At 39.8% G+C, this 13285-nt stretch overlaps 1 protein-coding gene across 1 annotated transcript in view; it reads right to left on the bottom strand.

Annotated features, from left to right (window-relative positions):
* Positions 1 to 12032, bottom strand: part of Galnt5 (polypeptide N-acetylgalactosaminyltransferase 5) — a 46381-nt gene extending 34349 nt beyond the window's left edge. Inside the window, exon 1 of the mRNA XM_048811962.1 lies at positions 10010 to 12032. Coding sequence (XP_048667919.1) covers positions 10010 to 11454 — 1445 coding nt within the window. The 5' untranslated portion in view covers positions 11455 to 12032. The remainder of the gene's footprint in view (positions 1 to 10009) is intronic.
* Positions 12033 to 13285: the final 1253 nt, after the last annotated feature.

The raw sequence follows: 13285 nt of genomic DNA, 5'->3' as shown, positions 1-13285 counted from the left end.
AAAAACAAAAAAAAAAAAAAAAAATATATATATATATATATTCCCCCCCTCAAATCCTTCATTATAGCTTGAGATTGCTCTGTTCAACTGGCTGTCATTCCACTTCCTGTCATATACTTTACCTAGCTACCTTGGTCCTCTTTAAGGTCTTTCATGATGTTAAATTTCTAACTCTTGTTATTTTCTTAACTTGGGGCCATTTTCCTAGCCTCTTCATGCCTTCATGGCTGACTTCGTCTCTTTATTTAGCATTAGCTTGAATATAACCCCCACGGAGAAGCTTTCTCTTGCTGCCCTATCGAAAGTGCATTCTTCTGTTATTCTCTCTTTTTTTAATATTTATTTTTTAGTTGTAATTGGACACAACCTTTATTTTATTTTTATGTGGTGCTGAAAATTGAACCCAGGGCCTCACCCATGCTAGGCGAGTGCTCTACCACTGAGCCACAATCCCAGCCCCTCTTCTATTATTCTCTGTTATAGTCACTTTTGCTTCTGCCATATTATTGACTTATCAATTTTCTTTCCATTTCTTCTACATCCAGATTTTAGTGAGTAGAGGTCAAATCTGCCTTCTTTTCACATTACCACAAGCTTCTAGCATGGTTGCCCATAACAAATATTTGATAAACATGTACTGAATGGATGAGATGGAATGAAACTTAAATTTAAAGCTTAAATAGTGGAAGATTAGATATTTCTCTTTGAGATAAAAAAAAAAAAACGGTGGTAATGTAAGCAGATAAACTCATGTGCAAAGGATGAGAAGCTAAAATGCTTTCCAGCTCATATTGGAAGGAGGTTCTTTGCTAATGAAATAGGGTAGCGGTTGAGGAGAATGGAGACTATTGGGACAGTCAATGTGAACAATGGGAAAAGTGCTAGCCAGAGATTTTTGAGGGCCATTGGGCACTTTCGAAAAATTGAGGATGCAATTTTTTTTGTCAGAATACCTGACAGCCTGAGTATACGATGAGATGAACGAAACTGTTGGATTAATCCAAGTGTAGATGTTATCATAGCAGTGAGGCAGAAAGGTTGGCAGAGGATTTTGAGGGGACTAGTACATGGTGGTTAAATATTCCACTGTGGCTCTGGGTGAAGAAAGAGGATGTAAAGCTAAGAGGAGTTAAACAGCCGAGTGAAGGGAGTGAAGGGAGGGAACAGAAGAGAGCAGTGTCTTCCTATGACTGCACATCTCTGATTTTATAATGTAATTAATAACGCACATTTCACACATACATGTTTTTTGAACATTTGTCTCTGAAAAAGAAAATCAGTTCTAAAAAGCAAAGCAGCCCAGCTGCACAAATTCTGTGTGAATCAACAAGACTAGCCATGAAGTTTTGAGTGTTGCTTTATGGTTAAATTTTGGTTGGTTTAGAAATATCCAGGGACAAATCAAAATACATTAAGAATTAAACAAGTAGATCTCCAATTACCAAATGTCTAAACTTTCTTTATTCCCACTGTCTCAATTTCATCATTAGAAATCCATATGGGGAGATCATGGAGGATTCCATTAGATGATACTATCCCAACAAAGAGACTTTTGCCAATGATGACAAACAAGTATTTTGGATGTATTTAAGGAATCATGTTGCCAAAGGCCTTGGGGGAGATGATGTGGTACAGATCATGCTGTTGGCTGGTAAGAGGCAGTATTAAAGGATGGTGAGGAGGGATGTGAAGGAAATGCTGGAGGTTTCATCTATAAAAGTTCATCTTGTACCTCAGTTTGGGTGACTGAGATAAGAGCCTGATTTCCTACATTCCAAGCACATTAATCATGTTTTAAGGTGTCTTGGGAAAAAAAACAGTGTGTTTTTTCTTTTCCTTTTTGTAAACAGGTATAATGGGTCAGACCAGAAAGTTCAGATTATTAACTGTTGTATCAGGCATCAAGTTTCATCTAGTTTCCATAGGTTGTAAAAACCATTTCAAGTTCTCCTGCATTGACCCAAATGAAGTAAACTGTCTCTGTGCCTATTTTCCCATTATAAACTTTGACTTCTGTTACATTATGGTAAAGAAATTGCAGCTCAAGTGAAATCTAATTTAAATGCAAGGTATTTCTAGATGTGTAAACTTTGTTGAGATTAAAAAATCATATTTTTATTTCAAATGCACACTTATTACACAAATTAGGCATGTAGAGTCTATGGGTGCTGTGCTCTATTTAAAAAAAAATTAACCCAAACTGCTTTGTTAGGAGGAAGTCCAGGTTTTAATTACTATAGCCAATCCAATTACTCCAAACAAATGGGGACTCTAATGTGGAGAATTTCACCATCCCAAACACAGCAGATATATGATTATGATAGGACAGAAAGATTTTGGACTTGAGGAAGAAGGCAAGGGACTGAACTTTGAGTCCTTTTTGACACTAGCCAGATGGTCATGGTCAAGTCACTCACTAGCCTCCCCAGTAGTACACTTCCCTCACTTTTAAAATGAAGATTATAATGCTGATATCACAGAATGAGATGAAAATTTGAAGAGATAATGGATAAAAAATATCTTGTAAGCTTCAGGGTAAAAAGCCCACTCGAGACTCATGATTCCCCACAGTGTGAATATGCACATTTTGACTGGGCACCAGGCTCTTTTCCAGTGTAGTTCTTTAATCTGAATCTATCAAGTACTCAATAATTTATGAGGAAACTCAGAAAGGATGTGCTTTACCCTTTCAGCTTCTGTGTGCTAAATGTTCAGCTACTAACCTGATTTGAATGCACCCTATCCAATAAAGAAGGATTCAAATCAGAAGATTGAGGGAGCAATAGCATTCTCTTATTTCTATAAATTTTTCATTTTATTCCAACAGAGCCAAAAGATATAACAGGGGTCAAGTCTCAGTTTCCTCGGGTATGAACCAGAAGGCTGGGAGAATAATTCCTTAACTTCAATTGGCAATTCAAATGCAACCTTGATGGGTGTGTTCAGGGCCTTCACTTCTCAAGCTTTGGCATCTTCTGGAGCATCAGGAGAATCAAGCCCCCAGCTCTACCTAGAATTATATATATGTATATTTTCTTCAAAACTTTAGAGTTACTGGGGCTTCTTTGCGTCTCACTGATAAGAGGGTATAGTGATATAAAAATGTTGCTTTAGTGTTTTGTTCTTTCTGGTGGAGACTGTCCCCTGACGCTCAGTCAAAATCCCCTGGCTCCTGAGAACATTCAACACTCAACACCCAACTCCAAAGGCTTTGGCCACTGATATCAAGGTTGCTGAGGTAAGGGTGTATCCATCAGAGGGACTGAACTCAGGCTTAGAAATATAAATCACCATCATCAACATTCAACACTTTAACAATAGTCTATTTTGAGAAGGCAGCTGTTAGGGTGAAACTGGAATGGGAGGGAGAAGGTCAGGAGGTGGTGTCATGTGATGGAAATAGTCCTGGGTGGAAGTGAAGGCACTTTGAGGGTGGTGCTCTCTCTCCGCTGTGTATGACCTAGGGCAAGTCACTTTCCTCCACATACCTTCTCTGTAACACAAGGGACTACAGAGATCACTTCTGAGTCTTTATGTAATGTTAATAGTGGATGACTTTCTGTGCCACATTAGCTGTGTTTACCTTTACACACCCCTGACTTAGGTATAAGGAAGAGATCTGTCTTAATTTCTTCCAGCGTCATATGATTATAAGTAAACAAAGAAAGGAGGCTTTGTAGCCTGTGGAGAGAGCACTAGAATTAGAAGTTGAGAAATTTTCTTTTGAATCTCAAATCTGCTCTTAGGTTTCTGGGACAGCAGATATATCATTTGCTTTTTTACAGTCTCAGTTTTCTACCAGTAAAACACATGAGACTAAGAGAATTTCTTTCATGGAATTGCTGTAAGGATTGGTAGAATAAAGGCACACTCACTCACGTGTAAAAGTCCACACACACACACACACACACATCACTTCCTGGAACATAAATACATATTTCTTTTGTGTGAGCATTATGATGCAGCAGTTGTAGACAAGCGTACCATACTTATTGGCCAAGGGAGGTGCAGGTGATGATAATAGCCAGGTAGGAGCGAAACGGGTTATTACTGAGTGAAGACTCGGAAGACTGCTGGTTGGGGTTCAGCCCTGCCACTGTGTGCTGTGAGATCTAGGTCAAGCTACTTTGCCTTTCCACATGTATTTCCCCTCATCTGTGAGTTTGGCATACTACACATTTTTTTTCAAAGTACTCTGAAAAGCTCCTTTCATTTTTAAAAGCAAACAACAAGACAGAGCAACTAAACATTGCTATTTTCTCTGTGCATTTTGACACATGTGCAAAAAAATGTAATTTTCCTCCCAAGAGTTCGGTTCTGAATGGGTCAGCCAGAAGAGCCTGACAGGAAGTAGTTTTCTAGGACAAGAGGATCCAGGGCAATATTACATCAAGAATTTGATAAAATTAGGCTGATGGTTAAATTGGGCCCTGGGTTAGATGTGTGAAAAAAGCAGTGTGAATAGGTTGAGAGTCTTACATTTACTAATTACTCTCTCCCAGGAGTATTTCTAGGTCTTTGACAGTATTTAGGTAATTGAGCAATTTGAGTTGCTTTAGCATTTCTCAGTTTTACATTAATTAGGTGCTGTTTAACTGTTTTCTTCATTAGTAACAGATTTTTTTTTCTTTTTTACATCTCTCCTCTGGTTATCTTTCTGTTGTTCCTCTAGTTGTGGGAAGAATGTAATAAATAAAAGTATCCAAAGGCTTAGTAATAAATTCTTGGCTATATTTAACCTTTGCTATGTTATGGTTTAACTTTCACCTTTAAACAAAATTTTACTTTTATTTCCTGCTCTCCTATGTGACTTTTCAGTGAAACAGAGCACTGAGTTGCCCCAACATACACACACATACTCAGAATTGCATGTGTGTGCGTGTGCACCCCCTCATCATCACACACACACCACTGCATTGCTTTCACCCAAAGGGTGAATGCAGGAAAGAATACTTTTAAAACTATATTGTGAGATTTTTTTTCCCTACTACTCTGATGGATTCTAAGAGAGATGTCACAGCTTCTCTTGTTAATTTTAGAAAATGTTTTCGAATCACTATCAATCACAAAAGCAGTCTCATTTCATCAATTAACATTTTCATCCCATGTAAAAAACAAAAAAAATGAATTTCATTTAACTTTTTCTTTCTCCTATTCTGATGGGCTTTTAGAAGCCTGAAGTCTGTTCGCATACATGATCTGTTTATTTTCTTTCTTCTAGCTTCTCCACCTCCTCTAGCAACTCGTTAGTTATGTTTTTTGACCCTGGTAGAGTCCAAATTAAGGTTCCGGAAAGTTTTCCTTTCTCCTCAGTAATTTATACTGGTCTGTGGCAAAGGCACAGTGCTATCTTTTGCTTTTCATACATGCTGAAAGAAAACTCTCCTTAGCTGTGTAGGAAGGAATCAAATTATTGGTTGACAGTCCCAGCTTGGACTAAGAGAATAAAGGCCCACTTTAATTGCTTCATTGAGGAGCTTGCCAGAGTTCTGTAGGGAATGTGGAGCATTAAGCTAGGTGATCAAGTAGCATTATGATGCAGCAGTTGTAGACCAGCGTACCATACTTATTGTACTTTAAATGTTGGCAGCAAACTTTTTTGTGTGTGTGTGCGTGTGTGTGTATCATTTTTCTCTAAATTCAGAAACAGGAAGTCCACTCTTAAAGTAAGTCCATTTATGGAATTCCATCTTGACCACCTCTGCAGGCTAGGAGACAAGTTTTTCCAAGTAGAACTGCCCCATATTTTAGGATAGGACTATATTTCAGCAATGTGTGTGTGTGTGTGTGTGTGTGTGTGTGTGTGTTGATTGTTGCTGATAGGAACAAACTTCAAAAATTAAGAGAAAGAACTTAAATTCTTTTTATAAGAAAGAGTTTTAAATATGGGACTTACAAATGACTGTCAAAGAAGTATTTTAAGCATATCTTGAAATAAAATATTCTAGCTGGGCACAGTGACTCATGCTTGTAATCCCAGCGGCTCAGAAGGCAAGAGAACTGTGAGTTCAAAGCCAGCCTCAGCAACAAATGGAGGCCCTAAGCAACTCAGAGAGATCGTGTCTCTAAATAAAATACAAAACTGGGCTGGGGATGTGGCTCAGTGGTTAAGATCCCCTTGGTTCAAACCAAAATAAATAAATAAATAAACAAACAAATAAATATTCTAAGCTACGATGAAGTTGTGCTGTCCTTATTGACTTAAAACACTTTTATAAAATAGAAATAGATCTTTCTCCCTTGAAAATCAAACATTCAATTTAAAAACCAAAACAATAACAAAATATGAACTAATGAATAAACATGAATTAATAGATCATAGTGTTAAGCAGGATACATTTATCTTACATCAGATACTAATATACTCTACATATTCAAAAGGAAAATTGGAAAGTCCTTATTATATTATAAAACAACTGATTGCAAGCTTTACTTGAATTTCCACCTTTCATTTATTCTGTTAAAATAGTTATCAATTTTCGATAATTATTTCAGAAAAACATACCTTTTAAATCTGTATTGTACAAATCTGAATCTTTGGAGCAAACAGCACCATGTTCAGGGAAAAGGGAGTACAATATGAAGTTAAGTGTTGAAGTTTATAATTTTACTGAGAGGGAAATGCTCCAGCCTCTAGTTAGTGAAAGGAACCCAACCAAGTGTTTCAGTAACCAGGAGGGCTGCCTACTATGTTAAACCTCATTGGAATTTAGAGGTCACAGTCATGTCATGGTCAGGATGGAGGTAGGTCCCTGTCGACTTTAGGATATTGGTGAATTAGCATGTATGGAGAGAAAAGGATGAAGGCCATGTAAGGAGCGAGAAGGAGGCTGTGGAAAGACACAAATTATAAAATTATCCGGGGTGGGGGGCAATGAGCATCATGTGTAGGAAAGGGTCAAGAGACTGACTTTCCTTGTGCTGAGGGCTCACATTGAAGAAAATAGCATATAACTCATGCAAGAGCCCCGCTGCCAGGGAGAGTCAAGGGCAGCAGTGGAATGGATACTGCGCACAACACTGGCAGAAAGGAGTGCTTGTGCTGTGGAAGAGGCCGTGAGGGTGCATCTCAACATATTAGGGCAGTTCTTTGGGACTCAGGAGGGAAAGGAGGAGAGAGCAGGTTTGGAAGAGAGAGTCTGATTCTATAACTAAAAAGGGACATGGTCCTGGCAACCCTGCCTGTCTCCTCTCCCTAAAGACAATCTTTGCTCTAATAATTTGGTTACTTCATTCTCAAAATGTTATTAATTTATAACTAGTTATTATCTTTACTTAGGGGAAGTGAGTTTAAATGAATATAGCAAACCTTTGGTTTTTATTCTTTTCCTTCAATCTATATTTAATGAACACTTATGGTATGCTAGTTACTATGTTACTTAACCTATAATGGTGGATTTGGGGATAATATAAAAGTCAGCAAGGAAGATATTCCCCCCAAATTTTTGAATTTCAAGGTTGCAGTAGGCTGTTACTAGAGCTAATTTTAAGGTCCATGTTTTTATAGATTTCTCTCTCTCTTTCTCTCTCTCTCTCACACACACACCACACACACACACAAACACACACATTTTTGGACAATTTCCTCCTTATGGTGATGTTTAAAATCTATTATATTAAAAAAATCATATTGTGTGTTCTGGTAAGACATCTCAAATACATTTTGAGCAAGGCTGAAAACAAATAAAATCAGTTAAAACATTTCACTCCAAATCTTACCTATACAATGAACCCAAAAGTTCTCATTTCCATTTTTCTCCAAAGTTTATCTCTATGAATATATAATATGCATATATTTATAGTCAGAGTGTTTGGGCAAAGGAAAAGAAAAAACAAAACAATAACAACAACAAGAAAATATCCATTTTAAAGTAGGAATGACACAAAAGGGCTATCAATCCTCCGAGGAGTCCCAGTTTAGTCTCCCTCCTGGTTGGCCTATCTCCTCCATCCTGTTGGAGTACAGCATCAGTCAGGTAGCTTGTCCAGAGCTCGAGTGTATTTAGCCAAGGTGGGTTGTGTGCTAAAAGGGAGGGGCCTGGCCATGTGCTCTCTGACTCATCCTCTTAAGCATACATGTTCATTTTTGCTATGGTTGGGCAACCTTCTGCAGAAGACAGAACCTGACTGTGACTTTCCTGGACTGCAATGCACCATTTCCAAATTAGAGAAACTAACAAGCACTGGCAGTCATTGAGCCTTCAATAAATCACATGGGTGATAACATCACTATTGCCAGCTTTTGGCCCACACACTGGCCCTTTCTCCAGTTTGGAGCTGGAACTTGGACTTCTATGCTGTCTGATTCTGCCCCAGGCTCCAGAGCAGTCGGTAAGGGCCACTGAGGGCATAATAAAATGAAGCTGCTTTAATGACTACTTCATTCCCTGGCATTCTATGTTCAAAACTAGCATATACAACCCTGTGGTATACAGGAATTCAGAGTCAAGTTGGACTAATATAATTTGTAGAATCCTTTTCCTGATGATTGTAGTCAGGAGGTCAGCAAAAGATGAGAAAGTACAGCATAATTTTGAGCGTGAATTGTAATCATTTCTGTTGAATTACTAGCTTTATCATCACTGACAATGCCACTTCCCAGGGCCTCAGTTTCCTCATCTGTAAATGCTTTTGTGTTCTCCTTAAGGCTGTGTGTATCAGCAAAGTAAGGAATATGAATGGCACAGTCCTTGGTCTTAGGCAGTTAGTATGTGGTTGATAGTTATTTGCCAATGCCTAGGATGTTGATAATGACCTCACTATAGCTGATATCACATCAAAGTACTCCTCGTCTTAGATGAATAAGGTTCACTATCTGTGCCTCCCTCCTAGTAAAGTGAATGAACTGTACCCCTACTACCTAGATTACAAAGAATATCTTTCTACAAAAGCCAAACAAGGTCACTGTTAACCCACTACAGGTGCCACATCTCAATCTTGACATTCCCTAATTCTAACTTCCAGGCAAATGTTGTTTAGCTCAGGGAATTGCATATCAAGGCATAGTCAGAGCTATGTTATCCATTAATGGTCATCATATGGCTACAACCTACCCCCACATGTAAGTGGGCTAGGAAGAGCCAGAAATGCAACTATTTGACTCAGATCAAATATTGGTGATTTGATGCTGCCAATGATGACAGAGTTTTAGGAATTTCTTTGAGGAACTGGTTCAGGCCAGTGCATTGGGCAGCAATAGAGCTGGAAAAGTGGCATAATTTATGAGCATCCTCATCAGTTCATTTGAACTCTAAGACCTGCCCCTCCTTTCCAGGGCTTTTGTGAAGTTCACCCATGTATACATAGGCTCCTCCTATGTGGTAAAACTCTACTGATAAAAGTGATTGCTGTTATTATGTTCTTGTAGTTTTGCAGGTGCTTGCTAGTTATTGATGGACTTTTCCCAACACTATTACTCCTGTGTAACTGAACTCCTGAAATGTCTACCATCCTTACTGACAAAGGACATTAAATTTTAGGGAATAAAGTCAATTTTTTCCATTGCTGTTATGGATATCACTATTCATGAGTAGGAAGAATTCTGCTTGTTGAGATATGACTCTAAGATGTTTATGAAATTTCTTATCTGTGCTCATTTCCCAGATATATTCCAGACAAACTTTCCAATAGTTAAAATTTCCAAAATTGAGAACTTACTCCAATGTCAGTGTTTTAATGGAGTTACACTTCAAGCTCCACCACTCATGTATACTTTATTGTGAGTTGAATCCATCTAGTTATTTTAATAGATTGCCAAGACAGGGAAGGAAATGGATCCTGAGCTAATCGGGGTGAGGGCCAGAGAAGTAAGTTTAGAAACAGAACAAAATGCATGTACTGGTATCAGAAATTTTCACTTTGTGAATGGTAGAATATTTGGCTAGTATCTAATAATTGCTTTTTCTCTAGTTCTGAGTGACCATAATTCACACAAAATTATCTAGAAATAAATGTTTCTGTATACAAGCCCAAATACCTAGGATTGAAGAAAGAAGAGAATGAGCCTTACCCAGCAGGTCTTGTGTCTTCAATAGCTCTGTCCACTGGGATCAGATCACTAAGGTAGACATTGAAGTTTCCTTCCTTCCATCTTCGTTCTGCCTCTTTCTCCTTTCCAGGGGGAACAACCACAGGACGTCCAAACTGACCTGGAGCTTTAGGGTCTCTTGGAGAAAGTGTCACGTCTACTCGTAACACTTGGTGCATCCCATGGTGTTCAGTTAGAGGGGCTTTTGTGTGACTTTGGTTGCGTTCTGCATGCTGTGCCTTGGTAGTCGAGTTGATTCTTGCAGTCCCCAGTCCCCCTGCTAAGGCTTTTTTGGTTTGAGACACTGTTGCCCTCTGTGAAGCAAGTGAAGACAAATCTGCCTCGCTCCTGTTCCTGGAAATGTGTATATCTTGGCTTCCCCCCAACACTTTAGGTAATATAGTTTTGGTTTTAAAGTTGGAAACCTCATTGGTGTTTGTCTTTAGTTCCTCCTCTTTAGTTATAATCACAACATGGCTTTCAGGGAAGTCGAGTCTCTTCCCCTGAGCCACTTTGACTCCATCATGCTTTGGCATGCCTCCCAACCATGTCTCATTCATAGATGGCTTCTTTAAGTGACTGGAACTGGCAATGAACTTGAAAAAAGGAAGACCCTTATTGACTTTGTGTCTATTTGCATTTAATTCTTTGCTCTGAGTCACAGTTTGTTTTAAGGCTATGGCTTCCCCAGATTTGGGCACTGATGAGCCACCAGGGTGTGTCCTCTCATTTGCTACTGCTTGTGATTGCTGCTTTGCTCTAAGAGTGATGGTCATGTTCAGGGCCCTTTCACCCGCTGGTTTTGATGTGTCACTGCTGAGATTATGACTCCTCGGGGCCTCCTGTTTTACACTGACAGGTCCTGTGTGTACAGATATTTTGACTAATGGAGTTCCTTTTGCCACTACAAATGGGGTTTTCCAAGCCCTCTGGGCTGTTGTCTGATTTGATGTCACCCGATGGAAGAAAATTTCAGATTTGCTGTCTCTCCCCTCCATCTTCTGCTTGGTAAGGGTCTCTGTGAGGTTCTGTAGATGTGCAGGATACCACAAAGGTACCACTTTGTCCCTTCCCAGATTGTTTTTCATTTTTCTTTGCCTCTGTGTTGGGTCCAAGTGATCCTGAAACTTGTGCACACTGTCCTCAGTCTTTCTAAAATTGTCTTTGCCCCAAGCTCCATTCCCATGTCCTCTCTGGGGAGGCCTCATCTCTTTGATGCTGCTGTAAAGGATCTTCATTTGGTCTGGCTGCACTCTGAATCCTATCTGCTCCCTCCTCACGATATCTTCCTTGAGGAGCCGAGTGTTGATCTCACTGAATGAGAGGCGGAGAGCTGCCATGTCAAAGAGCAGCCAGATGACAGAAGCCACAAATATAAATGCCAAGACTCGCCCACTTCCTCGGAAAAACTTTCGGATCTTGTTCATTGTACAAAGGCTTCCCTTGCAGCCTGCCCTCCCTTTAAGTCTGCTTACCTGGAGTGGAGAAAGAGATGAAGTAGCAGCAGCAGCAGCAGCAGCAGCAGGAGTTGCCAGAAAGCACCCCCTCCCCTGAACACAGCAGGAAACAGCAGTCCAGGGGGAAAGCTCAGCTCCTACTGCCTGTCAGTCTCTGCCTGCGTGGCATTTCACAGCAGCGCATCTGTGCCTGCTCCGCTGGCCCTGGTTAAACCCTGGTAAACACTGACCTCAGGTCACTCCGGGAGCAGACAATTGCAGCCACAGAACAGTTCAACATATCACTTGTCTTGTCTCCGGGAGCCCATGTCCACCTTTCTACCAGCCCAAGAAAAGGAGGGGGCCGGGTTGGGGCTGCTGTTTCTCTCCTCCCAGTTCTCCGCTGCTCACTGTAACTCAACACCACTTCTCATAAGGAAAACATTTCAAACCATTACCCAGAAAACTTCATTCAGCTTTCACCTTCCTTGTTACGTGAGTGTGTGTGTGTGTGTGTGTGTGTGTGTGTGTGTGTGTGTTTTAAGGGCAATTAAACAGAGAGCAAGCTATCTAACTTGGAGGGCATGTGTTCCTGGTTTGTAACCCCACCTACCCCACTCCTGCTCTTTAACCCTGTGGTACCCAGGTGCTCTAACTTTAATGTTTCATCTCAAAGAGGTTAATAACTTCAAGAAGGGGCCCATCAAATACTCACTATTGGAGGTGGATGTTTACTTATTCAGAAGGTTTCCTGGAGGGGCTATAAAAATATTTCTTTGTAAATCAAGCCATTCTTTTCTCACCAGTCCATCTGTTTTTATTACTGAACTTAATAGACACAAACTTAATTTGTCATATTGCTCTAAAAGTTTCTAGGCACTTTGCTATGGTCTGAATGTTTGTGAGCCCACCAAATCCATATGTTGAAAACCTAATTACCAATGTGATGGTATTAGAATGTGAAGCCTCTGAGAATTGATCAGATTATGAGAAGCCCACCTGAATGGAAATAGGGTCCTTAGAGAAGAGACCCCAGAGAGCTGCTTTGCCCTTCTGCCAAATGAAGACGGCAAGAAGTCACCTTTTAGGACAAGGAAAGGGGCCTCACTTGTCACCAATTTTTATGGTTCCTTCATCTTGAACTTCCCAGCCTCCAGAACTCTGAGAAATTAATTGATACTGATGAAAAGTCACTCAGGCTATGATATTTTGTTATAGAAGTTTGAATGGCATTATCTATTTCAATTATTATCTTGTTATGGACCAGTCACAGTTTGAGGATTGTATCAGGACTTGGACTAGACCCTGAGTGACCATGGTAAACTGATAGGACAGTGGTTACCACATAGACTTCACATTAGAATCACTTGGAAGGAATTCCTCCAATCTCTGATTAATAAGGAAGATATAGAAAGGAAGTCTAGTAGAGTAGAGGAAGAGGGAGCAGGGGATGGGAGGGAAAGAGGGGATCATGAACTGAAATCAATTTTCATGCATGTGTGTGTTTGTTGGGATGAACTCAACCTACTGTATGTAACCCTAAAGCTCTAAGTTAAAAAAAAAGTGATAGTTGATCTGTACATTTTTGGGGTGTTTTTATTTTTTTGGTACTTGTGATTGAACCCAGGGGTGCCTAACCACTGAGCAACATCCCCAGCCCTTATTTTATATTTTATTTAGAAACAAGGTATTGTTGAGTTGCTTAGGCCCTTGCTAAATTGCTGAGGCTGACTTTGAACTCATGATCTTCCTGCCTCAGTCTCCAAGGTGCTGGGATTACAGGTGTGTGCCACTGTGTCTAGTTCATTTTTTACTTTGTTTT

This window comes from Marmota marmota, unplaced genomic scaffold (genome assembly GCF_001458135.2).
Source record: "Marmota marmota marmota unplaced genomic scaffold, marMar, whole genome shotgun sequence".
Classification (NCBI taxonomy): domain Eukaryota; kingdom Metazoa; phylum Chordata; class Mammalia; order Rodentia; family Sciuridae; genus Marmota; species Marmota marmota.
This window is presented reverse-complemented; position numbering and strand designations above follow the sequence as displayed.